Here is a 27,763-nt window from a genome sequence, read left to right as displayed (position 1 = left end):
AAATAACAAATCAAAGTTGTTCTCATGTTTGTTCAAGTGGTTCTGATCATCGTCATGTAGCCTTAAAAACTGTGACGTCACTGTGCTGTCCTGGCCGCATCGACTAGGCACGAGTCGAGAGCGAGAGGGGGGGCGGGGGGTGAGAGGGGGGGAGAGAGAGAGAGAGAGAGAGAGAGCAGCGGCGCGCGGACACAGAACAGGTGAACGCACGAGCCTCAACGTCCGCAGGAGAAAAACACAGCTAAGAAGAGGAAGAAGAGGAAGAGGAAGAAGGAAAGTGAGGAAGAAGAGGAAGATCTCAGAGGAAACATCGCAGCTTGCTTCTGCCCCGCTGCCTCCCTCCTTCATCCCTCCTCCATCCCTCCTCCATCCTCCTCTCTTCCGCCGGTATCGAACTGTCGGCTGATCACTGATCCTCCGACTCGACGCTTCCTCACCTCCGCTGATTCAGGAAGGAAAGGAGGAGAGGAAGGAAGGAGACAAGGAAGGAGAGAAGGAAGGGAAGCACGCAAGTGGATCTGTGATCGGGAGGAGGGAAGAAGACCACCTCACCGAACACCGGGACATGGACAGCAAAGAGAAGGCCCCGCTAGGTAGGACCGGGGGGGGGGGGGCGCTGATGGAGGATGTATGGAGAAAGTTGAGGTTCTTTCCCCGCTGAGGGAGGTGGGTGGAGAGTGGCTGCTGGGACGGAGGGATGGAGGGAGTGATGCATGCTGGGTAGAAGGGGACTGCGGTATCCTGCTCACATCCTGACTGCAGCTGGAGCTCTGAGGTGTGGTTATTATGGGATGGGCCCAGTGCGTGTTCCACCATGAGGCTGAGTGCTGAGAGCAGCCTGATGCAGCAAAACACAGAGAGACAGACAGGTGCTGAGGGACAGACAGGTGCTGAGGGACAGACAGGGTGCTGAGGGACAGACAGGTGCTGAGGGACAGACAGGGTGCTGAGGGACAGACAGGTGGCTGAGGGACAGACAGGTGCTGAGGGACAGACAGGTGCTGAGGGACAGACAGGGTGCTGAGGGACAGACAGGTGCTGAGGGACAGACAGGGTGCTGAGGGACAGACAGGTGTTGAGGGACAGACAGGTGCTGAGGGACAGACAGGGTGCTGAGGGACAGACAGGTGTTGAGGGACAGACAGGGTAAGAAGGGACAGACAGGTGGCTGAAGACAGACAGGGTGCTGAGGGACAGACATTAGGGACAGACAGGGTGCTGAGGGACAGACAGGTGCTGAGGGACAGACAGGTGGCTGAGGGAGAGACAGGGTGCTGAGGGACAGACAGGGTGCTGAGGGACAGACATGGTGCTGAGGGACAGACAGGGTGCTGAGGGACAGACAGGTGCTGAGGGACAGACAGGGTGCTGAGGGACAGACATGGTGCTGAGGGACAGACAGGGTGCTGAGGGACAGACAGGTGCTGAGGGACAGACAGGGTGCTGAGGGACAGACAGGTGGCTGAAGACAGACAGTTGGCTGAGGGACAGACAGGTGGCTGAAGACAGACAGGGTGCTGAGGGACAGACATTAGGGACAGACAGGGTGCTGAGGGACAGACAGGTGCTGAGGGACAGACAGGATGTTGAAGACAGACAAAACACCTGGACATGGGGGGGGCAGGGCAGAGGGACAGGCTGTCTCACAGACAGACAGATATAAGGTCTGATTGACTCCCTGTCTGTCTCTCTTCTTTCTGAGAGTGAGACAGGGACAGACAGATAGATTTGTGTGTGTGTTTGTTTGTGTCTGGGTGTGTCCTGAGCAGAAGAGGTGCATTATGGGAGGTGTAGTTCTTCCCTGTAGAGACTCTGGGCCTGTTGTTATCAACCTGACAGTCTCTGGTTTGAATCTGATGTGGACTTGTGTCCTTGAGCAAAGCATTGACCCTCTTTAGCTTCTGCTCTCTGGTGGCTAACAAACACACAAACAAACACATGAGAACACACATGTCTGCAGAGAGCAACATTCTGCAGCTACACAACTGAATAAGAGGAGATCTTTTTGACTTTCAGATCCAAACTTTGCTTTGTGATGAAAATGTGTCACGATGATTAGAAAAGGGATCAAATGTAAAGCGACTGGTGAGTTGTGTCCTCGTCTGGGTTGTGTGTCCTCCTGCTGTTTGTTGTTTGAGCTCCTTTTATTCCTGCGCATGTTCCAGGAGCTCGAGGGAGGAGCCTACGTTCAGAAGAGACCTTTATACATTTCACTATATTTCACTCACACTAACAAACCGGAGCAGGTTCTGTCAGCAGCACTCTGACACGTGCTCTAAAAACTGATCATGTGATTATTAACACAGGATCTGAAGTATATAGAACTGTAGTTCTGTTTTTATAGGACAGTGATTTCTGTGGACGTTTCTTTAATCTGTCAAACTTGAACCCAGATGTGAGACAGTGACTCAGCGGTGTTGTGTTGAGTTGTGTTGAGTTGTGTTGTCTTGTGACTCAGGAAGAGAAGAGGATTTACCTTCATGTGTTTCAGGTGCTTCTCTTCCACAGACTCAGTTTAACTCTGGAACACAGACTCCAGATCAGAGACTTTTATTCTGGAACAGAAACCGAGACTTTGGTAAACGGTGACGCAGACCCCCGCCCCCTTCTCCTCCTGATTGGTTCTGATCAGTCACATGACTCCACGCCCAGTGGTGAATACAAAGCGTGCATATTGTCACATTGTCATCTTAGTGTAAAGGAGTGTGTTTGTGTGTGTGTGTCTGTGTGTGTGTGCGTGTGTGTGTGTCTGTGTGTGTGTGTGTGTGTGCACGTGTGTGTGTTTGTGTGTGTGTGTGTGTGGGATCAGTTTTCATATGTTTTGTCTACAGCAGACAGTGAGTTGTGTTTTATTGATTCTCGTGTTAAATCCACACGATTCAGGACTGAAGTGACCTGCTGCCAGAAACCTGAGACACACACACACAAACACACACACACACAAACACACACAGACAACACAAACACAGCATCCCAGTGGAGGTTTGTGTTTCAAATTTCAGTTTGTTTCTACTTATCAGCTGAGAAACATCCAGACACTGTGTGACTGTGTGGATCAATCTGTATGTAAAGAGGACCAGTGACCAGTGTATATAAAGATGATCAGTGACCAGTGTATATAGAGACCTTTAATGGGGGCCATTAGAGATGATTCCTGACTCAGTCATGTCCTGAGATGACCAGCAGGTGGAGTCGCTCACTCACCTGCTGCAGTTTCCCCTCCCTGCTCAGTTGTTTTTCGTTTTTTCAAATATTTTAAATCAACATCTCATTTCCTCAAATGATTTTATATTTGTAAATACGCATTTTTTAAGTTGATGCATTTGCAGTTTCTTCTTGTTTGAATGTGAAGCTTTAGTGTGAATGTCTCTGTTGTTTGGATCAATAATGTTTTATCTTATCTTATGTCAGTTTCACTTAGAGACTGTTGTCTTTGGCATGAAGTGAAATGTATTTATTAAAATTGGATATTGAGATGCACCAATTCGTTTTCAGGTACATTATTGTTGTTCTTCAGTCAATTATTTCTTATTTAGACTTTTGATAGTAACAAAGCATAGAAAAGAGAAATACAAACTTTTCTCCACATAATTCTCCACAAGTTGAAAACCAGCTCTTGATTTCACTCTTTGATAATAATAATATATAAATCTGCCACATATGTTCCAGGCATCAAATTTATAACTTTTCTGAATATTTCATAATGATGTTTTTATGGTACAAAAACAATTAAAGTGCAATTTAGCTTAATTCCTAAATGTCTTTCTACCTCATCTGTAATATTCAAAGTGATAATCTCTCACCGGCCACATTCTAATGTAGAATAAATATCAAAACTGTTTACAACAGCAGAGTGTGGAGACGACTGTCATATAGTTACACAACTGCACTGTTCATCAGACATCCAGTGAAATCCTCCTCATGTATTCACTGATACTAATCCAACTTGAATGACCCTCACTGTGTTCTTCTGTTCATCTAGATCCTCACAATCTGTGAACATGTACCAAACGCCCCTGATCAAGAGCCACTCTTTAATGTGACAAGTTCTTTCTACACAACCTAAGACCTAACAAATACAAACAGAAGTGAAACCTCCTTAATGGAACCAATGAATTACACAAGTTACACAATAATGATCAGCTGCACCACTGAGGCTCATAAAGTATATTGTTATTTTAATTCATAACACCAAACAGTCATTGTATTTATATCACAGATTAGAAACATCCACAGAGTCTTAATGTTCACCAGGTTTCAGGGAGTCTTTCACGCACCTGGCCGTTTGTGCTGACTCAGCGTTAGCATGGAACCTGCACCGCTCAGGAGAATCAATGCTAATCCATTAGCATGCGGCTAATGGACACAGTTATGGATGAAGATGTCATCTGAACTCCTGAGATGCAAGCTCTGTGGAGTGGTGGTGGTGGGGGGGGGGGGGGATTGGCTCAGCTGACATTAGTTGGTCAATTAACTGAAGAGTGAACAAGGAGACACGTGAGGGAACAAGGAGACACGTGAGGGAACAAGGAGACACGTGAGGGAACGAGCTGCGAAGCCGAGACGGACATTTTTCTTTAGGGAGACAGATCCTCACATGAGACCCTCTGAAGGTTCTACCTTCTCTTCACCTGTTAGGGACTCTTTAGTAGTTTGTCTCAGAGTCTTTAACAAGGTGAGACGTCCTCTGTCCTTCAGCCTGGCACCTGAAGGCTTCACAAGGAGACATGTTACCATGTTCTCCCTGTGTGTGTGTGTGTGTGCGCGCACGCACAGTGGATCAGGATCGTAGTGGATCAGGATCGTAGTGGATCAGGATCACAGTGGATCGGGGTCATGGTGGATAAGGGTCGGGGTCATAGTGGATCAGGGTCATAGTGGATCAGGATCGTAGTGGATCAGGGTCGCAGTGGATCAGGGTCGTAGTGGATCAGGGGTCGTAGTGGATCAGGGTTGTGGTGGATCAGGGTCGTAGTGGATCAGGGTCGTGGTGGATCAGGGTCGTAGTGGTCTGGTACTCAGGTTGTTTTTCCTCTTCCTCTCTGTCACACCCTGAAGCCTCCTGGTGTCTTGGGGTCCTGCTGCCCCCTGCTGGTCAGACTCAGACCAGTCACTGCAGTGACGCTCCTGAATTCTCCAGATTGAAACGGAGATCAGATGAAATGATGTTGAGAATAACCTGAATCTGAAGTAGAACAAGGGAAGAGGAGGAAGGAGGTGAAGACAGAACCACGTGGGGCTGAACGAACATTAGTGCAGCTCAGGTCTTCATACTCATCATCACATCACAGAGCTGCAAACTGACTTCATACATGTATATATACATTATCAGACACCATGTATCTATGACCCTTTATCAATGCATTATCATTATATTTATCAATACATTTATTTATATACATCTTTTGATCTATTACCAGTCCCAGTTCAGCACGTCACAGTTTGACACAGAGACCTTCTATAAAGAGCGTCAGGGGGTTTGAAACCAGAAGTAACCACATTTGGAGAAACACTGGGTGGAGACTCACTGAGCTAGAGGACACGCCCACCTGCACCTGCCACCTGCACCCATTGGACGGTCCTAGCTGTCAATCACACTGTGGTATCCCCCCCCCCACACACATCTGGTGCTTTATGGTCTGTTTGACTCTAAATGATCATAATTCACTAAATGTTCATCAGCTGTTCGAAGAAGACTTGAAACTAGAGACTGAGACAGAAACTCCTGAATGTTACTGACGTTATAAAGAGAGAAGAAGAGTCACTTTCTATAGAAACTACCAGAGGAGGCGCCCCCTGCTGGTCATTAGAGAGCATACAGGTTTCAGAAACCTTTCTGGACATTCCTTTTTTTTAACAGTTTTTAGTTGTGAGTCAGTTTGCCTCACACACACACAAACACACACTCAAACTCTCCCTGCCTGTCTCACTCTCTGATATAAATAGTGTTCAGGATCCACTCTCAGAATAACTTGTCTCCTCTTACTGCAGGATCACATACACACACAGACCTGGACTCAGACCCTCAGACCCTCAGACCCTCTGACCCTCAGAGACTCAGACCCTCAGACCCTCAGACCCTCAGACCCTCAGACCCTCAGAGACTCAGACCCTCAGACCCTCAGACCCTCAGACCCTCAGAGACTCAGACCCTCAGACCCTCAGACCCTCAGACCCTCAGAGACTCAGACCATCAGAGACTCAGACCATCAGACCCTCAGACCCTCAGAGACTCAGACCCTCAGAGACTCAGACCATCAGAGACTCAGACCATCAGACCCTCAGACCCTCAGACCATCAGAGACTCAGACCATCAGACCCTCAGAGACCCAGAGACTCAGTCTTAGAAACACATCAACGTTCCTCTCAGACGAGCTTGGAAACATTTGACTCGTCACTTGAAGACTTCACAGCTGATCACTACCTCATGTGATTATTGATTACTGAATGAATGGATATTTGTTACTCTCTGCATTCATCACGTTGGCCCCTGGGGGTCCTCGTTGTGGTTATGGCTCTGGTTCTCGTCACGGTTCCCATTGACGGGTTCTCCTGTTCCTCTGTGGGGGAAACACTGTTCTCGTGTGACTCCCACTGACGAGTCCAGTGACAGAAGTAAACAGTCACACCAGCAGGGGTCAGGCTGTGTGTGAGACAGGACGGAGACACTCTGGGGACAGGAGTCCTCTCTGTCTTCTGTCCACACTCTGGTGGCTGGGGACTGTGATGTCACAGCTGTCACGTGAGGTCACATGGGAGTGGAGCCCTCACACTGAGGAGCTTCCTCCCCCACTGATTGACGGACTGATCTCTGGACGATGACCCGGTACTGCAGCCTGCTCCGTCGCCTCCTGTCCGGGGACAGTAAAGGGAAGGAGGCGGGCGAGGAGGAGGGCGGCGCTCAGAGCGATGGCGGGACAGAGGGTGAGTCCGCTGCACCACCTGTCGTTCTCCACAGGGTTGAACTCAGGTGTGTTTCTGCTGGTTTGACTTCAGACCTTGTCTCATTGTCGGATCTATTAATAAATCTGAGGAGTGTGGACAGAAGCACATTCACATCAAGTTCACACAGAGCAGGAAATACACAGCAGCTAATCAACTAAGATGGAGGTGGTGGACAACAAGGGAAGCCATTACAAAGCATTTGATTCATTTGTAAAATAAAGATAGAATCTAAAAATAAACTCAATCACAAACAAATATATTTGACGGGGGTGTAAAAGTGTCATGGAAACTAAAGGAGTGGCTAGGTGTGGAGGCTAACATACTATCCATAACTATCCTAACAGGAGCTTACAGTGGAGGCTGACACCAGAGGCTAAAGGTAAAGCTAACATCTACCGTTAACAGGAAAAGGTTAATAACAGGATAAGCTAAGACTAGAGGCTGATAAAGAAGCTAATGTGAGAAGCTAAGACTAGAGGCTGATAAAGAAGCTAATGTGAGAAGCTAAGACTAGAGGCTAATAAAGAAGCTAATGTGAGAAGCTAAGACTAGAGGCTAATAAAGAAGCTAATGTGAGAAGCTAAGACTAGAGGCTAATAAAGAAGCTAATGTGAGAAGCTAAGACTAAAGGCTGATAAAGAAGCTAACCTGAGAAGTTAAGACTAGAGGCTAATAAAGAAGCTAATGTGAGAAGCTAAGACTAGAGGCTAATAAAGAAGCTAATGTGAGAAGCTAAGACTAAAGGCTGATAAAGAAGCTAACCTGAGAAGTTAAGACTAGAGGCGAATAAAGTTTTGTCCTCACAGTCGAGTGTTTTTCCATTTATATTTTCACCAACACTTTTAGCTCTGCAACGTGACAGAAACACAAGACAGTACACCTTGTGTGTGTGTGTGTGTGTGTGTGTGTGTCCTTGACACTGATGTCTCAGGTTTATTCACAGTGTATTTCTGTCTGAGCAGCTGTGAGCCTCCTCAGTCTTTCAGCTCGTCCTATGTTCCATAGAGACAGAATGTGAGTGTGTTTCATAAACAGCAGCTAGTAGCGTCTCTAGCGCCCTCTGCTGATCATCTCCCCTCACTGACAGTAGATTAATACAGTCCTGGTGAATAACGTCCTGGAGGTGCTCACCAGTGAACATCCCATAGAGACACAAGACGTCCAAATCCACCACAAAGACAAAAGACTTCAGAGGGAAAAGTACCACATGAATGACCACATGGAAATATCAGTGTGTCATCAAAGATTCAAAACACTGTTTCAACATTAACCTTTAATGACTGTGTGTGTTTGTGTGTCTCTGTGTCTTTGTGTTTGTGTGCATGTGTATTTTTAAATGCTGCTTGCTGTTTTTCAGAATGATGAATTTTTCAGAAGCTGAAGCCAATTTAGCGATTCAACATCAAACATTTACAACACACACACACACGCACACACTGGTTTATCCAGGCTGTGCATGTGTGTGTAATAAGAAGATTACAAACTAAAGAAGCAGTTGTATCACTATTTTTAGTTGTATTTGGTAAGTATGAATAGTTAGTAACATGTGAACCATTGTGGTATCCAGCAGATGGCGCTGTGTCTCCAGTTCTAAAGTGGCTGCAGCTGATTGGTTTAAACTTAATCATACAGCCACACAATGTTATTTATTGTGTGTTTTGTATGTTTTGTTTATTCGTTGTTGTTTTGTGACAGTGTGCTGTGTGTTAGTCTATGTGTTTGTGTGTGTGTGTCTGTTTGTTGTGTTGTTTGTGTGGTTGTGATGCAGTGAGTCTCTGCTAGGTTTGAACATCCAGTTGTCGTTCTCTCTGCCGCCCACACGCTGCTGTGTTTCTTCTTCTATTTGGGTTTTTCTGCAGCGTGTCAATGCGTCATATTCTGTGTGTGTGTGTGTATGTGTGTATGTATGTGTCTATGTGTCTATGTGTGTATGGGGGTTTATAATCTGAATGAATAGATGAAGAACAATGATGGCGACACTGAACATGAAAACATGTAAAGCTTCATTGAATTATGGGCGACACGGGAAGATGCTGCGAGAATACAATATTAGTTGTGTCTCATCACATAAAGTTATCGTACATACATCTGTATTTTACGTGAAAAAAACGAGTAGTCTGAGCAACGACAAACTCAAACAATGTGAATAAAGATGACGACAGGAAGTAAAATTGGATCATATGGAAAAACGCAGTAAATAAAGACTTCTTCTTCTTCTTCTTCTTCTTCTTCTTCTTCTTCTTCTTCTTCTTCTTCTTCTTCTTCTTCTTCGTCTCTGTGATACACTGCACTGCTGCCTCCCATTGGTTTTGAAATCAACTGATTTACCTGTAACATTTATCTTGTGTTTGAGTCGATGTTCAAATTAATGTGTCGTATAAAAAGTAACAGTTTTAATGATAGTAAATTAAAAAAGTCATGAACGTTAACTGTAATTTATTTACATAAAAAACTTTTGTTCATCAGCTTATGTTTATAACAACCACCACTAGTGGTATTGTGTACTGTGTGTGTGTTTGTGTGATTGTGTGTTACTGTCTTCTTGTCTTGCTGACATTCTTCTGCCCTCTGATGAGGCAGATTGTATATTGATTAGGAAACACACCTGAACTGTTTACACACACACACACACACACACACATACACACAAACACATTGGAGTTACGAGAGTCAAGGACTAAAGGGCAGGAGATCCACCGTGGTGGCATCACAATCGATCCCTTATCTCATTAACACCCAGCAGTGTGTGTGTGTGTGTGTGTGTGTGTGTGTGGGTGTGTGGGTGTGTGGGTGTGTGATATTATGAAGGTCTCAGACTGACAGTTTAGTTTTCTAGAGTCTGTGACACCAGGTCAAACAGGTGTGATGCGGTCAGATGTGAAACCTTCATCCTGAAGCTTTGCTGTAATTCTTGTAACACAATGTTGGGTGATCCTCTGAGGAAGTGACATCATGCACAGATGAGGAAGATGGTTCTGCTCTTCGTCTCCATCTCTGCTCTCGGTCCCACAGAGCAGATACGAGGACGCAAATACACGACGGTAATGAAAGAAACTGACCTGGTTTGTTTCTGCGGGCCTGGAGGCCTACATCCAGCGTGATGCTGCACAGACATGGTCCCAGGTAGTGAGGGCTGTGAGTCCTGTTCAGACTGATTCAGGATCCCTGAAACCTGCCGGACTCGCCGGCCTCGGGCCCAGAAACCCACGGAGAGAAGTGGAGGACTAATTCTTGACACCGTCAAAGTTTGTTTCACCGTTCATCAGATCGGACACAGAACATCATGACCTCATCACGAGCAAACATCTTGACGAGGTGGACGACAGAGGCCTGGACCTTCTGCAAAAAGAAAGACATTTCTAAATATCATGGTTTTTATAGTAATTTTTAAATGATTGTTTAAGCAACAATCTCCCGAGTTGGTGAGGGGGCGCCAGCAGGGGGCGTCAGTTGTCAGTTGGCTTCTATATAACGCACACAGGGACCGCCCACTTTTAGAACGTCTCTGGTCAAGGAAGTAAATTTCTCATTCTCTCTCTCATCGACGTTTCAGAAAAAAACCTTTTGAGAAGATTGATAATCCTGGAACAGGAATCGAGACCAAAACATGTGATCAAAAGAAGTAGAAGTACAAGACTGTGAACATTATGATTTCATTAGAGTGGAGAAGTTACTCAGTAAGGGGCTGCCAGGGGTATCAGGAGTATCAGGAGTATCGGGGGCATCAGGGGCATCAGGAGTAACAGGGGCATCAGGAGTATCAGGAGTATCAGGAGTATCAGGGGTATCAGTGGTATCAGGAGTAACAGGGGCATCAGGAGTATCAGGAGTATCAGGAGTATCAGGGGCATCAGGGGCATCAGGAGTAACAGGGGCATCAGGAGTATCAGGAGTATCAGGGGTATCAGGGGTATCAGGGGTATCAGGGGCATCAGGGGTATCAGGGGTATCAGGGCTATCCAGGGTATCAGGAGTATCAGGGGCATCAGGAGTATCAGGGGCATCAGGGGTATCAGGAGTATCAGGAGTATCAGGGGTATCAGGGGTATCAGGGGTATCAGGAGTATCGGGGGCATCAGGGGCATCAGGGGTATCAGGGGCATCAGGAGTATCGGGGGCATCAGGGGCATCAGGAGTATCGGGGGCATCAGGGGCATCAGGGGTATCAGGGGTATCAGGGGCATCAGGAGTATCAGGAGTATCAGGAGTATCGGGGGCATCAGGGGCATCAGGGGTATCAGGGGCATCAGGAGTATCAGGGGTATCAGGGGTATCAGGAGTATCAGGAGTATCGGGGGCATCAGGGGCATCAGGGGTATCAGGGGCATCAGGAGTATCGGGGGCATCAGGGGCATCAGGAGTATCGGGGGCATCAGGGGCATCAGGGGTATCAGGGGTATCAGGGGTATCAGGAGTATCAGGAGTATCGGGGGCATCAGGGGCATCAGGGGTATCAGGGGCATCAGGAGTATCGGGGGCATCAGGGGCATCAGGAGTATCGGAGGCATCAGGGGCATCAGGGGTATCAGGGGCATCAGGGGTATCAGGAGTATCAGGAGTATCGGGGGCATCAGGGGCATCAGGGGTATCAGGGGTATCAGGGGCATCAGGAGTATCGGGGGCATCAGGGGCATCAGGAGTATCAGGAGTATCAGGGGTATCAGGGGTATCAGGGGTATCAGGAGTATCAGGGGCATCAGGAGTATCAGGGGTATCAGGGGTATCGGGAGTATCGGGAGTATCGGGGGCATCAGGGGCATCAGGGGTATCAGGAGTATCGGGGGCATCAGGGGTATCAGGGGTATCAGGGGTATCAGGGGCATCAGGGGCGGATCTCTGGTCTGGATCTGAACCGGACTCTGAAGCGTCTGTAGAGAAGCAGCTGTGGCGTGTGAGCGTGTTTCAGGAGCACAGTGATGTGGGAGCAACATCAAACATGGAGCAGAATATTTTTAGTTTCTTCTCCACCTCCACCTCGTGTCTCTCTATCCCTCTCTCTCCTCTCTTTGACTGCCCCTCTCTCGCGGCTGCTCTCTTTTCTCTCTCCTCGTCTCTCAGCCTCTCAGCACATGCAGCAGCTCTCAGGCTGTGAGGAAGACGAGCAGGATGAAGAGGCTCGGACGGGAGAACACATCCACTCTGGTTTCTCTTCTCCTCTCTGAAGGCTTCTTGTGCCGCTCTGGGATTATCTTGAATCTGCTGAACGTGGTCACTCTTGTCGTCTCTGAAAGTTGGACGGACGAGTGAGACGCTGTCCTGTCGTCTTCCACACGGAGACATGAAGACGCGTCATGAACACACAGACGGCAGCTTCTGCAGCCACGTGCTTCCATCAGAGACTCTGACATGATGCATGTCGTCTTCTTTCAAACTTCAGACCTCTCAATCGATCAAGGACCAGAACATTGATGATGAACTGAGGATTGATTCATTGTTTCATCTTCGCTCCTGATAAATAGAAGTCCTGCCTCGTCCCAGCGTCTTCAGCTGGATCACATGGTCGTCATGGATCTGAAGACGTCTTCTCCACGTCTTGTTCGATGCTCGTGAAGTTTCCAGGTTTGTAGTGACTGAAGCGTTTTGCTTCCTCTGGTGGACACTGAAGCTGCAGGATGTGAACGACAAACACGTCCAACTGGATCCTCCTGATTTGTGAACACTTTTTATAACTTTCAAGACTTTGTGTGTGTGATGAGACAAAAGTAAATAATGCAAAGGGATTTTAGTTTGTTGCGTTTTTGGAAGTGAAAGATTTGGAATCACGGACACATGAACATCGATCAGCTGCTTCTGGTTCTGGAGCCGTTTCTCACCATGAAGTCATTTAGACCAAACAAAACGTCTCCTCTCACTCTCACTGGATTCCACAGACCTGACGGACATGTCTTCTGATCTGAACCTAAACTGAACATCTGAACATCCTCAGATATTTTGTCCTCGGTGGCTTCGTCCTCGTCTCGGGGAGATGGCCGCGGCCATCGCCAGCTCCCTGATCCGACAGAGGCGTCAGGCCCGCGAGGCAAACTGTGACAAGGTCGCCACCAGTAAGAGACGCTCGAGTCCCAGTAAAGACCCGAGGTCTCTGTGCGATAGAAACATCTTCAGCGTCTTCAGCAAAGTTCGCTTCTGCAGTGGGAAGAAAAGACCTGTTCGCCGAAAACCAGGTGGGTTCAGATGGTTCTGCCCACTTTGAGATGTTGTGTAGTTGTGTTGACACTGAGTTTGTCGTTGTAGAAGATCTTTTGTCCTTGTTGACGTGTTGAATTTATTTCTGTTGAGCTGTTTTCACACATCAACTCCACAATTTGTCCCGAACAATTGTGTCCAGACTTTGTGCGTATGTGCAGAGTTTGTCCTGTGAAGCAGCAGCAGCAGGTTGTTGGGTCCGACTCGTTCAAACAGGAACATGTGGGGAACATCCAGGCGAGGGGCGGAGCCTGTAGAGCAGCAGGAGGCGGGACATGACGTATGAACTACACTGTGGAAAGATCAGTGTTGTTGTTTACATCTCATCCACAACGGGTCGGCCCTCATCACCAGAAGATCTGGAATCTCCTCGTGTTTCCAAGTGGACGCCTTCGTCTTCTACGTGTCCGGCTCCTCGTCTTCATCCTGAGATGTTTGTGTTCTTCAGTTTCACGTCACATGTTAGAAACCTCCTCAACACGTCCACTCGCTCACTGGGAAGCTTCCACACATTGTCCTGCTGGTTCCTCACATGGACTCTGACATGTTACACACATTCTACCAGGAGGCTGCAGGAGAAGATCCAGAACATGTCCGGAGACTCTGATCCAGACATTAGGTGTCACATGGAGAACTTTCAGAACATGTGAGGAACACGTCAGGAACATTTCAGGAACATGCTATTAGACTAGCCACGAAATCAGCTCCTGCAGAAATCCAGCCTGTAGTTCAAAACGCTGCATAATTTCCATCAATGATTTAATAATTTATGGCTCGATGGTGTGGATGCAGCTTCTGGAGACTTTTCACTTCATCAACTGAGAGAAACAGATTCAAGAACCAGATAAAAGTCGACCTGGACTCGAGCAGCGTTTCCTCCCGAGGACGCGTTTAACAGCGCGTCAGACGAACTGCAACATTTACACATTTATGAGTTTTGATCTCTCATAAGCCGACGTCCTGCTGCTAAGACCAACGCTTCCTGTTTTTCTTGGCAACCCAACAAACATCTTGTTGAAGGAGCCGCTCTGCAGCTGCTGCTCCGTCGGCTCCAGTTTGCTCCTCAGGAACTTATCACTCAGGAGTTTTCAGGAGAACCACAGACAGCATGTCACTGTCCTTTCTGACACTTCATCCACAATCACACACCTGAAATCACACGTCACATGACCGTTCACCTACACTGGTCATGTGATAAACAGTAAACAGGAAGTAGATCATCTCCTCTGCAGCTGGTTGCTTAGCAACAGAAACTCCTCTGAAGGAGGAACAGTGATGGTGAAGAGTCACTGACAGGAAGTGTCACTGACAGGAAGTGATACTGACAGGTAGAGTCACTGACAGGAAGTGATACTGACAGGTAGTGTCACTGACAGGAAGTGATACTGACAGGTAGTGTCACTGACAGGAAGTGATACTGACAGGTAGAGTCACTGACAGGAAGTGATACTGACAGGTAGAGTCACTGACAGGAAGTGATACTGACAGGTAGTGTCACTGACAGGAAGTGATACTGACAGGTAGTGTCACTGACAGGAAGTGATACTGACAGGTAGAGTCACTGACAGGAAGTGATACTGACAGGTAGAGTCACTGACAGGAAGTGATACTGACAGGTAGTGTCACTGACAGGAAGTGATACTGACAGGTAGTGTCACTGACAGGAAGTGATACTGACAGGTAGAGTCACTGACAGGAAGTGATACTGACAGGTAGTGTCACTGACAGGAAGTGATACTGACTGTTAGTGATACTGACAGGTAGAGTCACTGACAGGAAGTGATACTGACAGTAAGTGTTACTGACAGTAAGTGATACTGACAGGAAGTGTCACTGACAGGAGGTGATACTGACTGGTAGTGATACTGACAGGAAGTGATACAGGAAGTGATACTGACAGGAAGTGATACTGACAGGTAGAGTCACTGACAGGAAGTGATTCTGACAGGAAGTGATACTGACAGGAAGTGATACTGACAGGTAGTGTCACTGACAGGAAGTGTTAGCGACGCTGTGAGTTCACCACTGATAGTCGAGTCATGTGACTGATAAGAACCAATCAGGAGGAGAACGTGGGCGTTTACAAACGTCTCTGAGCTGCAGGTTGATTTATGATTCATCTCTTCATCACTTCATCTCTTCATCACTTCATCTCTTCATCCCTTCATCTCTTCATCACTTCATCTCTTCATCCCTTCATCTCTTCATCACTTCATCACTTCATCTCTTCATCTCTTCATCCCTTCATCCCTGTATCTCTTCATCACTTCATCACTTCATCTCTTCATCTCCTCATCCCTTCATCACTTCATCACTTCATCTCTTCATCACTTCATCTCTTCATCACTTCATCCCTTCATCTCTTCATCACTTCATCTCTTCATCTCCTCATCACTTCATCTCTTCATCACTTCATCTCTTCATCACTTCATCTCTTCATCACTTCATCTCTTCATCACTTCATCCCTTCATCTCTTCATCACTTCATCTCTTCATCTCCTCATCACTTCATCTCTTCATCACTTCATCTCTTCATCTCCTCATCCCTTCATCTCTTCATCCCTTCATCTTTTCATCACTTCATCTCTTCATCACTTCATCCCTTCATCCCTTCATCACTTCATAACTTCATCTTTTCATCACTTCATCTCTTCATCACTTCATCCCTTCATCCCTTCATCACTTCATCTCTTCATCACTTCATCTCTTCATCTCTTCATCTCTTCATCACTTCATCACTTCATCTCTTCAACCCTTCAACACTTCATCTCTTCATCTCTTCATCTTTTCATCTCTTCATCCCTTCATCTCTTCATCACTTCATCCCTTCATCTCTTCATCACTTCATCTCTTCATCTCCTCATCACTTCATCTCTTCATCACTTCATCTCTTCATCTCCTCATCCCTTCATCTCTTCATCCCTTCATCTCTTCATCACTTCATCACTTCATCTCTTCATCACTTCATCTCTTCATAACTTCATCTTTTCATCCCTTCATCTCTTCATCACTTCATCTCTTCAACCCTTCAACACTTCATCTCTTCATCTCTTCATCTCTTCATCACTTCATCTCTTCATCTCTTCATCACTTCATCTCTTCATCACTTCATCCCTTCATCTCTTCATCACTTCATCTCTTCATCTCCTCATCACTTCATCTCTTCATCACTTCATCTCTTCATCTCCTCATCCCTTCATCTCTTCATCCCTTCATCTTTTCATCACTTCATCTCTTCATCACTTCATCCCTTCATCCCTTCATCACTTCATAACTTCATCTTTTCATCACTTCATCTCTTCATCACTTCATCCCTTCATCCCTTCATCACTTCATCTCTTCATCACTTCATCTCTTCATCTCTTCATCTCTTCATCACTTCATCACTTCATCTCTTCAACCCTTCAACACTTCATCTCTTCATCTCTTCATCTTTTCATCTCTTCATCCCTTCATCTCTTCATCACTTCATCCCTTCATCTCTTCATCACTTCATCTCTTCATCTCCTCATCACTTCATCTCTTCATCACTTCATCTCTTCATCTCCTCATCCCTTCATCTCTTCATCCCTTCATCTCTTCATCACTTCATCACTTCATCTCTTCATCACTTCATCTCTTCATAACTTCATCTTTTCATCCCTTCATCTCTTCATCACTTCATCTCTTCAACCCTTCAACACTTCATCTCTTCATCTCTTCATCTCTTCATCACTTCATCTCTTCATCACTTCATCTCTTCGTCTCTTCATCTCTTCATCCCTCATTACTTCATCTCTTCATCTTTTCATCTCTTCATCCCTCATCACTTCATCACTTCATCTCTTCATCACTTCATCTCTTCATCACTTCATCTCTTCGTCTCTTCGTCTCTTTATCTCTTCATCACTTCATCTCTTCATCTCTTAACTTAGCAGAGATCCTTTATTGTTTTTGAAGAGGGCTCACTCTGCACACAATCCAGTCACTGAACAGAACAGAGTGAGGATATTAACAACATTATTTATTGTCTTGATTAAATGTTTGTTTCTCGTGTGTTTATCGGTTTGATCGTGTCGGTGGTTCAAATTAAATCAGTTTGAAATAAAGAGTCAGATGAATCTAGAGCGACGATGACAAACAGGAAGTGGAAACAGAAAGTTTGATATCTAAGTGAAGTGAAAATAAATACTGCTCTTCAATAATACATGTGAGTGTTAGAGTGCTGTGTGTGTGCATGTGTGTGGCCCTGACCTGTGTGTGTCACCCTGACCTGTGCGTGTGTGTGTGTGCTTATGTGTGGCCCTGACCTTTGTGTGTGTGTGTGTGTCCTTCAGAGCCGCAGCTGAAGGGCATCGTGACGCGTCTCTTCAGCGAGCAGGGCTTCTTCCTGCAGATGCAGCCGGATGGAAACATCAGCGGCAACAAGGACGAGAACAGCGACTACAGTGAGTCTCTAACTCCGCCCTGTTCACCAGTGTTTCAGATCCATGACCTATGCACAAGTGAACCATGAACTCTGCTCCACGTGCACGTATGAAGATGAAATGATCATCACACAAAATAAAAGCTCTCATATTGAGAAGCGTTGTACAGTGGCGCCCCCTGCCTGTCTCCAACAACATGAATCTCAACAGTTTCCAGACAAAATGTTTAACATGCAGCAACAGCCGTGGGGAGGAGGAGGAAGAGGAGGAGGAGGAGGAGGAAGAGGAGGAGGACGAGGAGGACGAGGAGGAGGAGGAGGACGAGGGGGACGAGGAGGAGGAGGAGGAGGACGAGGGGGAGACACTAGTTTGGGATTCCTCCTCTTTCAGATCATCTCTTAGTTAAATAAAGGAGGATAAACAGCAGCCGTTGCCACAGACCTCTTCCTCCTCTTCCTCCTCCTCCTCCTATTCCTCCTCTTCCTCACCCACTCTGCAGCTCTCTGTCCCTAAGGATTGAATCACCTCCCCCCCCGTCCTCTTTTGTTCTCTCCATTTATCTGCAGTGTCACATCCTGCAGGATTTCTAACTGCTGCAGTTTATATATTAAATTCACTGATTTTAACAAGTGTGAATGAGTGAAGCTCCGTCTGCACTAACCCTCTCTCTCTCTCTCTCTCTCTCACCCCCCCCCCCCCCCTCTCTCTCCCTGCAGCTCTGTTTAACCTGATCCCTGTGGGTCTGAGGGTCGTGGCGATGCAGGGAGTGAAGGCTGGACTGTACATGGGGATGAATGCAGACGGATTCCTCTACACATCAGTAAGAACACGCTGTTTTTTCACTTTGCTGCGCTTGTGGGCTCAAACATTGACCCTCAATCAGAAATCAAATAAGATCTACTGTTGAATGTACTGCTCAACTCGTCTTTAAGGACGGAGGCTGTGGTTCTCTGCGGGTAACGGTGGATCGATCGGTGGAGGATGGAGCGTGGTGTTGATGGACAGAACGTGACAAAGCTTTAAATCTACGTTACGACCCTGAACTGTGGTCATGAGCTCAGGGTCGCGGCCTAGAGCTGTAGATAAAGATGGACGACGTGACAGCTCTTCAACTCTTCCACAGGGCCCACACCCTTTGGAACAGTTGGGAACATAGAGTTGAAACTTCATTGTCTGTCTTTTGTCTGTTTCATCTCTGAAAACGTTTCTTCCATTGCCAATATTTAATTTATCCATGTCTCTTCTTGTTCTTCAGCACACATTCTTCATCCTTGACACTCGGTTGGGTTTTAGTAGTAGTAGTAGTAGAAGTAGTAGAAGTAGTAGTAGTAGTAGTAGTAGAAGTAGTGGTAGGATTCTTCTCTTCACTTTCCGTTGGAGGTTTTCTGGACTCGCCCCGTTGAGAGGATGTCACCTCAACTGACATATCAGGAAACGTCCTGTGTTTTTGTTTTGTTTTAAGACACAAAAATATTCATTTTCAGAAACTGTTTGTTTGAAACCAGTGATAATAATAATAACAATAATAATAATAATAATAATAATAATAATAATAATAATAATAATAATAATAATAATAATTAACCAGGAGTGGGGATCAGTCTGCAGTGAAGACAGAGTGCAGCTGCTTGTCCTCAGTGAGTCCATCCACCATCCATTATTCATGTCTGCTCCTTCCATGAAACTTTAAAACAGCATTCTTCACTCTGTGTGCAGCATCAGAAAGAGGATGGAGTGATGGAGGAAGAGATGAATCCTCCTTGATTCTGGAGTCGGTTTTGTTGACAAGTCTTTTCTCACCGGAGGCCGACCACCCATCCAGGACCGGGTCACGCTCAAAGATCCTTCTAGATTTAGTTTGGTTTGAATCAATTCTTTCATGACATGTTAGCGGCTGAGACGTCATGATTGACAGCCGAGTCTGACTTGATACTGCAGACGTCACCACCACAAGAGGGCAGCGTTCGTACTCGGGATGTTCTGGCGTCATTTCTGGAGGAAGAGGAGACGCGAGGTCCATCTTCATTTAAGAGTCGTTGATCAGGGTTTGAGACTGTAACACAAAGACCAGTGACCCATCAGCTGTGTGTATCAGCTGTTTGTGTGTCAGCTGTGTGTAGTCATGAGCTGTGTGTGGATAAGCTGTGTGTATCAGCTGTGTGTATCTTCCTTTGTGTCGTACACAGTACACACAGCAGCGTTGTGAGTCTGTGCTGTGATAACAGTGTTTATGTGAATCATATGTGATGCAGCCTGCAGAGAGAAGCAGCATCCATCTTTAACTCCCTCTGTTTCTGCACTTCTCCTTCTCCCCTCCTTTCCTTCTCTCTCTGGTTAGAATGTTGTCGTCAGGTTTTCCTGCTGAAGACAAAATCACTTTAAACCTGCTGCTGTAGCTGCCACTGATCTAAAGAGGCTGGACGTGTCTCCTCCCACTGTACGATAAGGAAGTGGACATGTGGGATGTCCCACCAGTAGGAAGGTGGTGGGGAGACGTCCCACAGAGAGCAGGCTGTCTTCAGGTGGAGCTGCTGGTTTCTGACGACTCTGCCACTGGGATGTGATGCACATTCAGAGGCTGCAACCAATCACGATGCAAGGGTTCATGTTTTTACCAGACACGTAAATAAGAGGAATCAAACGTGTGACGTCAGTTTCACTGGAGATTTAAACTCAGGCTTCAAGTGAACAAAATCACTGAGTCATGATGGAACGTTACTGGCCACCAGGAAACAAAGTGATGCTGCTGGATGACAGGAAGTGGATCAAACCATCAGGGTTCATACGTTAGAACAGGCTTTTACATTGAGTCTGTTGTTCTGCTGGGCCACCTGTGTTAACCAGGGGGCGCACACACACAGACACACACATTCCATCACATGTAAGTGACTCAAATAATTAAATACATTTGAATTTGATTTGACATTTAGAGGATTCAACTTCTATGAGGGGCCATTTAGGAGTTCAGTATCTTGCCCAAGGACACCTCGGGCAGCTAGATGTGAAGACTGAGGATTGAACCCACAACCTTCTGGCTGTAGGACGACCACTCTACCCCTCTCTCTCTCTCTCTCTCTCTCTCTCTCTCTCTCACTCTCTCTCTGTCTCTCTGTCTCTCTCTCTCTCTCTCTCTCTCTCACTCTCTCTGTCTCTCTATCTCTCTCTCTCTCTCTCTCTCTCTCTCTCTCACTCTCGCTCTGAGTGCACTTCTAGTTATTGTTCTGAAGGAGAGACCCTGAGTTGCAGATTTTCACAAACTGTTCATTTACTTTTGCATTTAAAACTAAATTAAAGAGTATGAAGTGTGTTACAAACAAACATGTCCGACAGTTTGATCCATGTCCTCAGGACAGAGACTGTTTCTGTCTGTTCCTGTTTCAAAATAAAATCCCAGAGTTGATTTACAGTAAATACAAATTGTTTTCTGTGTGTTTGTGTGTGTGTGTGTGTGTGTGTGCCAGGATGTGTTCACAGCAGAGTGTAAGTTCAAGGAGTCAGTGTTTGAGAACTACTACGTCATCTACTCCTCCACGCTGTACCGGCAGCACGAGTCGGGCCGGGCCTGGTTCCTGGGCCTCAACAAGGACGGCGTCACCATGAAGGGGAACCGAGTGAAGAAAACCAAACCCTGCTCGCACTTCGTCCCCAGACCCATCGAAGGTGAGACACACGCCGTTAGCCTAGCTTAGCACACACACTGGAAGCAGAGGGAAACTGTTAGCCCTGTGTCACTTGGACACGTTTGTTTGAAAGGTGCCTAAATCCTTTACTGGATATTTCTTTTACCATTTAAAATTCAACTTTTCCATGAGTTTCATGAATACCATTATCTATGTTTCGTTGTTGTCAGAATCATATTGATTACTAAACATATTAATTAACATAAAAGTACAAATGATTTTTTAAATCTTTAAAAGGAAGAGTGTATTATTTCTCTTTCAGACGTTTCTTCAGATGAATATTTATCAATAATTCGATCATTCAGCAACTTTCAAAGCATCGGTTACAAGGTTCCTCACAAAGAGGACAAAGAACAACAAGAAAGAAAACAGATTTTAATATTCTGGATTAATATCACACACCTCAAAGCTCTTCACAGTGGAGCTGAACTCCATTCACATTCAGACAGTGTCTCCACGGGCAGCGCTCCTTCTACCAGGTCCAAGGACACAAGGCAAGTAGATGGGGAAGACTGGGATCGAACCATCACCTTCTGGTTAGGGGACGACCGGTTAACCCCCTGAGCCACAGATATGTTTGTCCCTCGCCTCCATCACATGTTCAGAAAGGGTCCTTTACCACGGCTCTTTCCATGTTACGTGGTTACATGCGTGTAAGTGATGTCTGGGGCACATTGAGCAGGAAGAAGGAACCACGTCTCGTTTCTCTTTATTAAATGACTGGATTTTATTTGGAAGCTTCAGTGAAAGGATTAGGGTTAGGGTTAGTGATTTCTTTATGCCGACGCTGGAATATCTCTTCAGGACGTTCACAGTCAACAAGCTGAGTTTTCCCTACGAGCTAATACATGCTAATTGCTCTAACTCAACACTGTCTCACTGTTACTGAGCCACAGCGCCCCCTACAGCTGACCTGAGACTGTTGAGCCTGACAGCAGTGAGACTGAGCTGTCCACCACAGTGCTCGGCCACCGGGGGCAGCGGTGTTAGAGATCCTGGAGGCGAAGGTCGTCCTCCTGCGAGTCGGAGGTCAAAGTGAAGCTCTAATATCACAGATGGAGGTTTAACAGGAAACATGAAGCTTCGTCTCTGCTTTCTGCTGCTCTGTCTCCCCCTTCATTTAAAAATACCTCCACCTGTCCCTCCGTCCATCTCCTCTTCTTCCTCTGCACGACTCGTCCTTCACCTTAAACCTCTCCACCTCTCATTCCTCTTCCTCTCGTTCTGCACAAGTTTCTGATTATCTACATTCAAAACATAGAAACAGATGTACCTGTGAATACCACATAAACAAACACATCTGTATGTTAATGTGATCCTAAGTAAATCGAGTCGAAAGAACCAGAGTCACTGCAATGAAATCACATCATATCAATCTGAGACATTTACACAGATCATCAGAATGAAGAAATGTGAAGTAATGTTGTCTGGTTTCCAGTATGTGTAAACAACACGTCTCCACCTCCTCCTGCTGAACTATCTGACTTACAAACGTTGTCATGTTAGATAGATACTTTATTAATCCAGAGGGAAATTCAGTGTTGAGGTGATGATGTCATTTACAGTCTGAGTCTGTGCAGTCGTGATCGTGGCGTGGAGCCGTGGTACCGAGGCCCCGCCCATACACACTCTCCACCAATCAGTAGTTAGTCTCAGCTGTCAGTCTTGACGTCCCACCCTGTTTTCACAAACATCTTTGACAAACATTTATTTAACTTCTACATTGAGTTTTAGTCCATGTCCCATCTGCCAACATGGAGCAGCTGTCATGTGATCACTGGTCCAACTGAAGGTGACGTTTAAAGCCCCCTGCTGGTTCATAAAGAAAACTGCTGCTGACGCTGCACTGAGAGGCTTCACTTTGTGGACTTTGTCTAACGATTGTTGAATAAGACGTGAAGAAGTGATTCCCCCCGATGTGAACACGTTCTTGTTCTCTCTCCCCCCCCCCCCCCTGCAGTGTGCATGTACAAGGAGCCGTCGCTGCACGACCTCGAGGAGAAGCTGCTGAAGTCCTCACGGAGCCCGACCATCAACGGCGAGGAGCGAGCGAGGGGCCTGGACCAGCAGGAGGAGGAGGAGCAGGACGAAGTCACAGAGCAGGACGGGTCATAGCCTGCAGCGCCCCCCACAGGAGGAGGAGGCGAACTCCCATTTTAACACTCCCTCTGTTCAGCAACATCTACAACCACAACAACAACCGCCACGACGGCGACAACATGAAAACAAAGAAAAACAAAAGCTTAAAAAAAAAAAAAAAAAAAATCTTTGCTCATGACGAAATCTTTTAAATGTATTGGGGGCGGGGCTTGTTTGAAAATGAGGACGTTGATGATGATGATTACATTTTATGCAAGAATCCCTGCTGAGAGAAGGCAGGAGGAAGCACACCTCCTCTTCATCACCACATTGTAACCTTCATCATCGTCAACATCGTCACGCTGATGACAAAATGTTTTCCAAGTCGAGCGAGCGCTCAGAACTTCAAAGCTTTAAGCCATGTAGAAACTTCACTTCCTGTCATCCAATGAATGCAATCACTTTCGCACTTTCGACATGTCACGCTTCTTCTTCTACTCGTTCTTCTTCTCCGTGTCGTCCAATCAGAGAGAAGAGTTTTACCGCTGTATCTCCTGCAGCCACATCTTGTTTGGTTTTCCTCTCTCTCTGGTTTCGGGGACTCGTAGGTTCAGGTCAGACCCTGCCCACGAAAAGAATCTGAGGGAAACAAACCTGAGGAACTTCCTGTTGGGTTTGGACCGGGTCGTTTCCTCTGGTGGAGGTCAGGTGATCGCTGAAGCAGCCTAATCACGTGAACTTCACAATCCTGCCAATCATTTTATTGATCCTGCATCAGTTTTTACAGTGAGTTCTGATGAAGTCATACATCACATGACTATGATCCCTGCAGGTTGATTTTCATGGACAGGAAGTGAAGGCAACAGGAAGCAGGAAACAGATTTATAAACTGATGACGAGGGTTTGATCGGCAGGACGATGAAGTTCACATGGTTGAAACCGCCTGTTCCTCTGCAGGCGTGTTACTGGTCCTGAGGTCACTGGGACCACAGTTCAGGCTGTTTGACTGCCCTGCGTCACAAAGACGAAAACCACTGCCCCAAAAACTGAGCTGCACCAGTTACACGTCAACGCCGTCAACGTCACATCGGGGAAAACCCAGAGAACACGCCTGCAGACACACGTCACATGACCATTCACTGGTCATGTGACGTGTGTTCTCAGGTGTGTTGGTGTGGACGGAGATTCGTTCTGATACGGAGCTAAAACACTTTAAGATAAACGTGTCAGTGTGGGCGGAGCCAGGGACTCTTGCAGTTTGCTGAAGTGATGTCATGATCCGAACTTCTGAGCTCAGAATTAATAAAGTTAAACAGTGAGAATGGAGAAACGTTGATGAACCTCAGGAGGTTTTTTCATCCAGCAGCAGGTTGTGATGAACGTCAGTAACAGTTCACAGGGATGTAGACTTTCTACAAACGTATAAAAGATACGAGCGTCTCCAGGAAGTCGCTGGTTCACGTCTCGCTCTGATGTCCTGGACTGTAGTTTTTCTGGAGTTGACGTTGAGACGTTGAGACGTTGAGATGGCGCCTCGTCACTGCCTCATTCAACCTTTAACACTTTAACACTTGAATGACCAAGTTTCCCAAAAACATCTTCATCATTTCCTGGTTGACAGGCCGATGTCAACTTCCTGTGTTTCAGTCCTTCACTTCCTGTCACTGCCTTCGTTTTCCTCTGCAGCCGAAGCTTATGAAGAAGAGCAGAATGACCTCTTCTCTCACGGCTTAACGTCAGTGGACGAAATACATCACATCTGTCGTTTCTAAATATTGTCTTGTGTTGATTTAAATTATTTTACTTTGGCTGTAAACACATTTGACATGAAGTCGTTCAGACGGAGTGACTTAGCTTCGTTTCTAATCTGTTTTCAGACATGAAAGAGAAGTTTGTTTGTTCTGTAGAGCAGCAGCTTGTTGTCGGGTGGAGGGGCGGAGCCTGTAGAGCAGCAGCTTGTTGTCGGGTGGAGGGGCGGAGCCTGTAGAGCAGCAGCTTGTTGTCGGGTCGAGGGGCGGAGCCTGTAGAGCAGCAGCTTGTTGTCGGGTCGAGGGGCGGAGCCTGTAGAGCAGCAGCTTGTTGTCGGGTGGAGGGGCGGAGCCTGTAGAGCAGCAGCTTGTTGTCGGGTCGAGGGGCGGAGCCTGTAGAGCAGCAGCTTGTTGTCGGGTGGAGGGGCGGAGCCTGTAGAGCAGCAGCTTGTTGTCGGGTCGAGGGGCGGAGCCTGTAGAGCAGCAGCTTGTTGACGGGTCGAGGGGCGGAGCCTGTAGAGCAGCAGCTTGTTGTCGGGTGGAGGGGCGGAGCCTGTAGAGCAGCAGCTTGTTGTCGGGTCGAGGGGCGGAGCCTGTAGAGCAGCAGGAGGCGGGACATGACGTATACATTCTGCTGTGGAGAGATCAGTGTTGTTGTTTACAGCTCCTCCACACCACACATTGTCCTGCTGGTTCCTCTCATGGACTCACTCTGACATTTTACAGAGACATTGACTCACAAATCTGTTCTTACATACAGAACCTGCAGAACATGTGAGGAACACGTCAGGAACACGTCAGTGGTTCAGTTCATGTCTAAAACCAGTTTGAGGCAGAAAATAAAAGAAACATTTCAAAGTTGGACCAAATCATTTAAAATCAGTTGATTTGAAAGGATTTTTATCTTTATTGAAGTTATTTTTTCAGGTGTTATTTGAAAACGATTAGCTTGACGTCTGAACTCAAGTAAACTCACAGAATCACTTTTGGGAAACTTGGTCGTCTCCGTCGCTGAAGCAGGAAACGAAAACAGACGTGAAGCTGAAAGTTTGTTTGCAACTGGAGAATAAAAAGTGTTTCACTCGACAGCTGATGCATTCTGCTGCTTTCGCTTCCACTTAAAGAGACAGAGCGAGGGGGAGGAGTCAGGGCTAGAACTCGACTCTGATTGGCTGCCACAGTCCAGGTTTTAATTTTTTCTTCTTTTATCTTGCCTTTTGAATTTAGAATTTTGTTGGTTAAAATTGGACGAACACACTGAGGGAACGAACCAATCACAATCCACCGCACTGCCTCAGAGGAAGTCTTCCAGTTTGGAGCTTGTCGGTCGCAGAGCGGACGATGGCGAGCGACAGATCCACGATGTTTCATGACCGAATGTTTCTGTTCCTGACAAAAACCAAACTCTCCACATGAATGTTGTGTCACCAGTTTCCTTTGTGACGTCACAACGACACACCTTTGGAGAAACCGTAAAGTACGAGTGTCACAAAATAAGTTTGGTTTGGAGAAAACTTAAAGTTTAGTGTGATGTTATAAATGCTCCTGTGATTGGAAGAAGAAAAACGTCTGTTTTTTCATGGAAAAAAATGTATTCACTTTTTTATATCATCTTAAATTTTTTGTTATTTCAAATCTGTCAGAACATCAACAGAGAGCTGAACGGAAACCAAAATCTTAAATCTAACATTTCAAATCATTTTGAGGTTTTTTCCTCGTTTTTATTGATAATTCATTTAAATATTTTTAATGAATCTAATTAAACGTTTTGCTGATTGACTGCACATTAATATCATTTGACGAATTGAACACAAAGAAAGACAAACACTGTCTTCTCATTCTTATTGATGGTCTTATTTTTTACATCCAATGGGAGACGTTAAAGATTCAACCTCATGGATGTAGATTTATTTATTACCTTATTATGGTCTGGTCAGTTTCATGATGTGATTATGTTTTTGTTTCTGGTTCGTATCCATGACGGCAGGTCGACTCATGATGTCATCACTGACGTCTCCTCTGAGCCGAGTCGACCTGCTGACCTCAGCCTGTGGGCGGAGCTATCTTTGTGTTTGCCAATGTTTGCACCTTTTCTCAGACACGTCATATATCATATATCATATGTTAGAAAAGAATCATCGCGAAATACACAGCAGGATGAAAACGATGATTGAAAAATAAAAAAGAACAATAGTAAAAGTTCTGTGTCCGACTCGTTCTTCTTCATGTTGATTTATAACTTCATCAGGTGTTTCAGGTTCATAACCTATAGATGGATATCTATCTATCTATCTATATATATATATATATATATATATATATATATATATATATATATATATATATATATATATATATCTGTCTCTCTCTCTGTCTGTCTGTCTGTCTAACTTCGATATAACCACTGAAAATCCCAGGGACATGAACGCACCACAGTCGTCACGGTGTTACACAGTGACGCCACTAGGAGGCGACATCACATTATGAATGACAACAGAGTCTCCCTGTAAACCAGTAATTTGTAATCAAATTACATTTACCACATTTACTTTAAGTACATTGATATGATAAAACCTGTGTACTTTTACACATCTAGAGGTCAATCAATCACATCATATTAGTCTAGTCTCATATTCTCAGTCCCAGTTTGTCTCATCGTCTTTAACCAGGTGAGACGTCCTCTGTCCTTCACCCTCAAGAGTCTAACTACTGAAACCTT

At 45.9% G+C, this 27,763-nt stretch overlaps 1 protein-coding gene across 6 annotated transcripts; it reads left to right on the top strand.

Annotated features, from left to right (window-relative positions):
- Nucleotides 1-190: 190 nt before the first annotated feature.
- On the top strand, nt 191-27,237 carry LOC133952224 (fibroblast growth factor 12-like). Of its 6 annotated transcripts, none has more exons than XM_062386582.1 (6): nt 6,866-6,924; nt 7,290-7,324; nt 17,448-17,558; nt 18,254-18,357; nt 20,999-21,197; nt 23,178-27,237. In XM_062386582.1, the coding sequence occupies exons 3-6, from the start codon at nt 17,507-17,509 to the stop codon at nt 23,330-23,332; spliced, it is 510 nt and encodes a 169-aa protein (XP_062242566.1). In that variant the 5' UTR covers nt 6,866-6,924; nt 7,290-7,324; nt 17,448-17,506; the 3' UTR covers nt 23,333-27,237. The 6 variants fall into 6 exon arrangements, with proteins under 6 accessions (XP_062242565.1, XP_062242562.1, XP_062242564.1 ...); XM_062386577.1 differs by lacking the exons at nt 6,866-6,924; nt 7,290-7,324 and adding an exon at nt 12,873-13,109 and having other exon boundaries at nt 23,178-23,213; nt 23,407-27,237; XM_062386581.1 differs by lacking the exons at nt 6,866-6,924; nt 7,290-7,324 and adding an exon at nt 191-593.
- The last annotated feature ends 526 nt before the right edge of the window (nt 27,238-27,763 follow it).

This window comes from Platichthys flesus, chromosome 4 (assembly GCF_949316205.1).
Source record: "Platichthys flesus chromosome 4, fPlaFle2.1, whole genome shotgun sequence".
In the NCBI taxonomy this organism is placed as follows: Eukaryota; Metazoa; Chordata; class Actinopteri; order Pleuronectiformes; family Pleuronectidae; genus Platichthys; species Platichthys flesus.
Note: the sequence above shows the minus strand (reverse complement) of the source record. Positions and strands in the feature narration are given on the sequence as shown.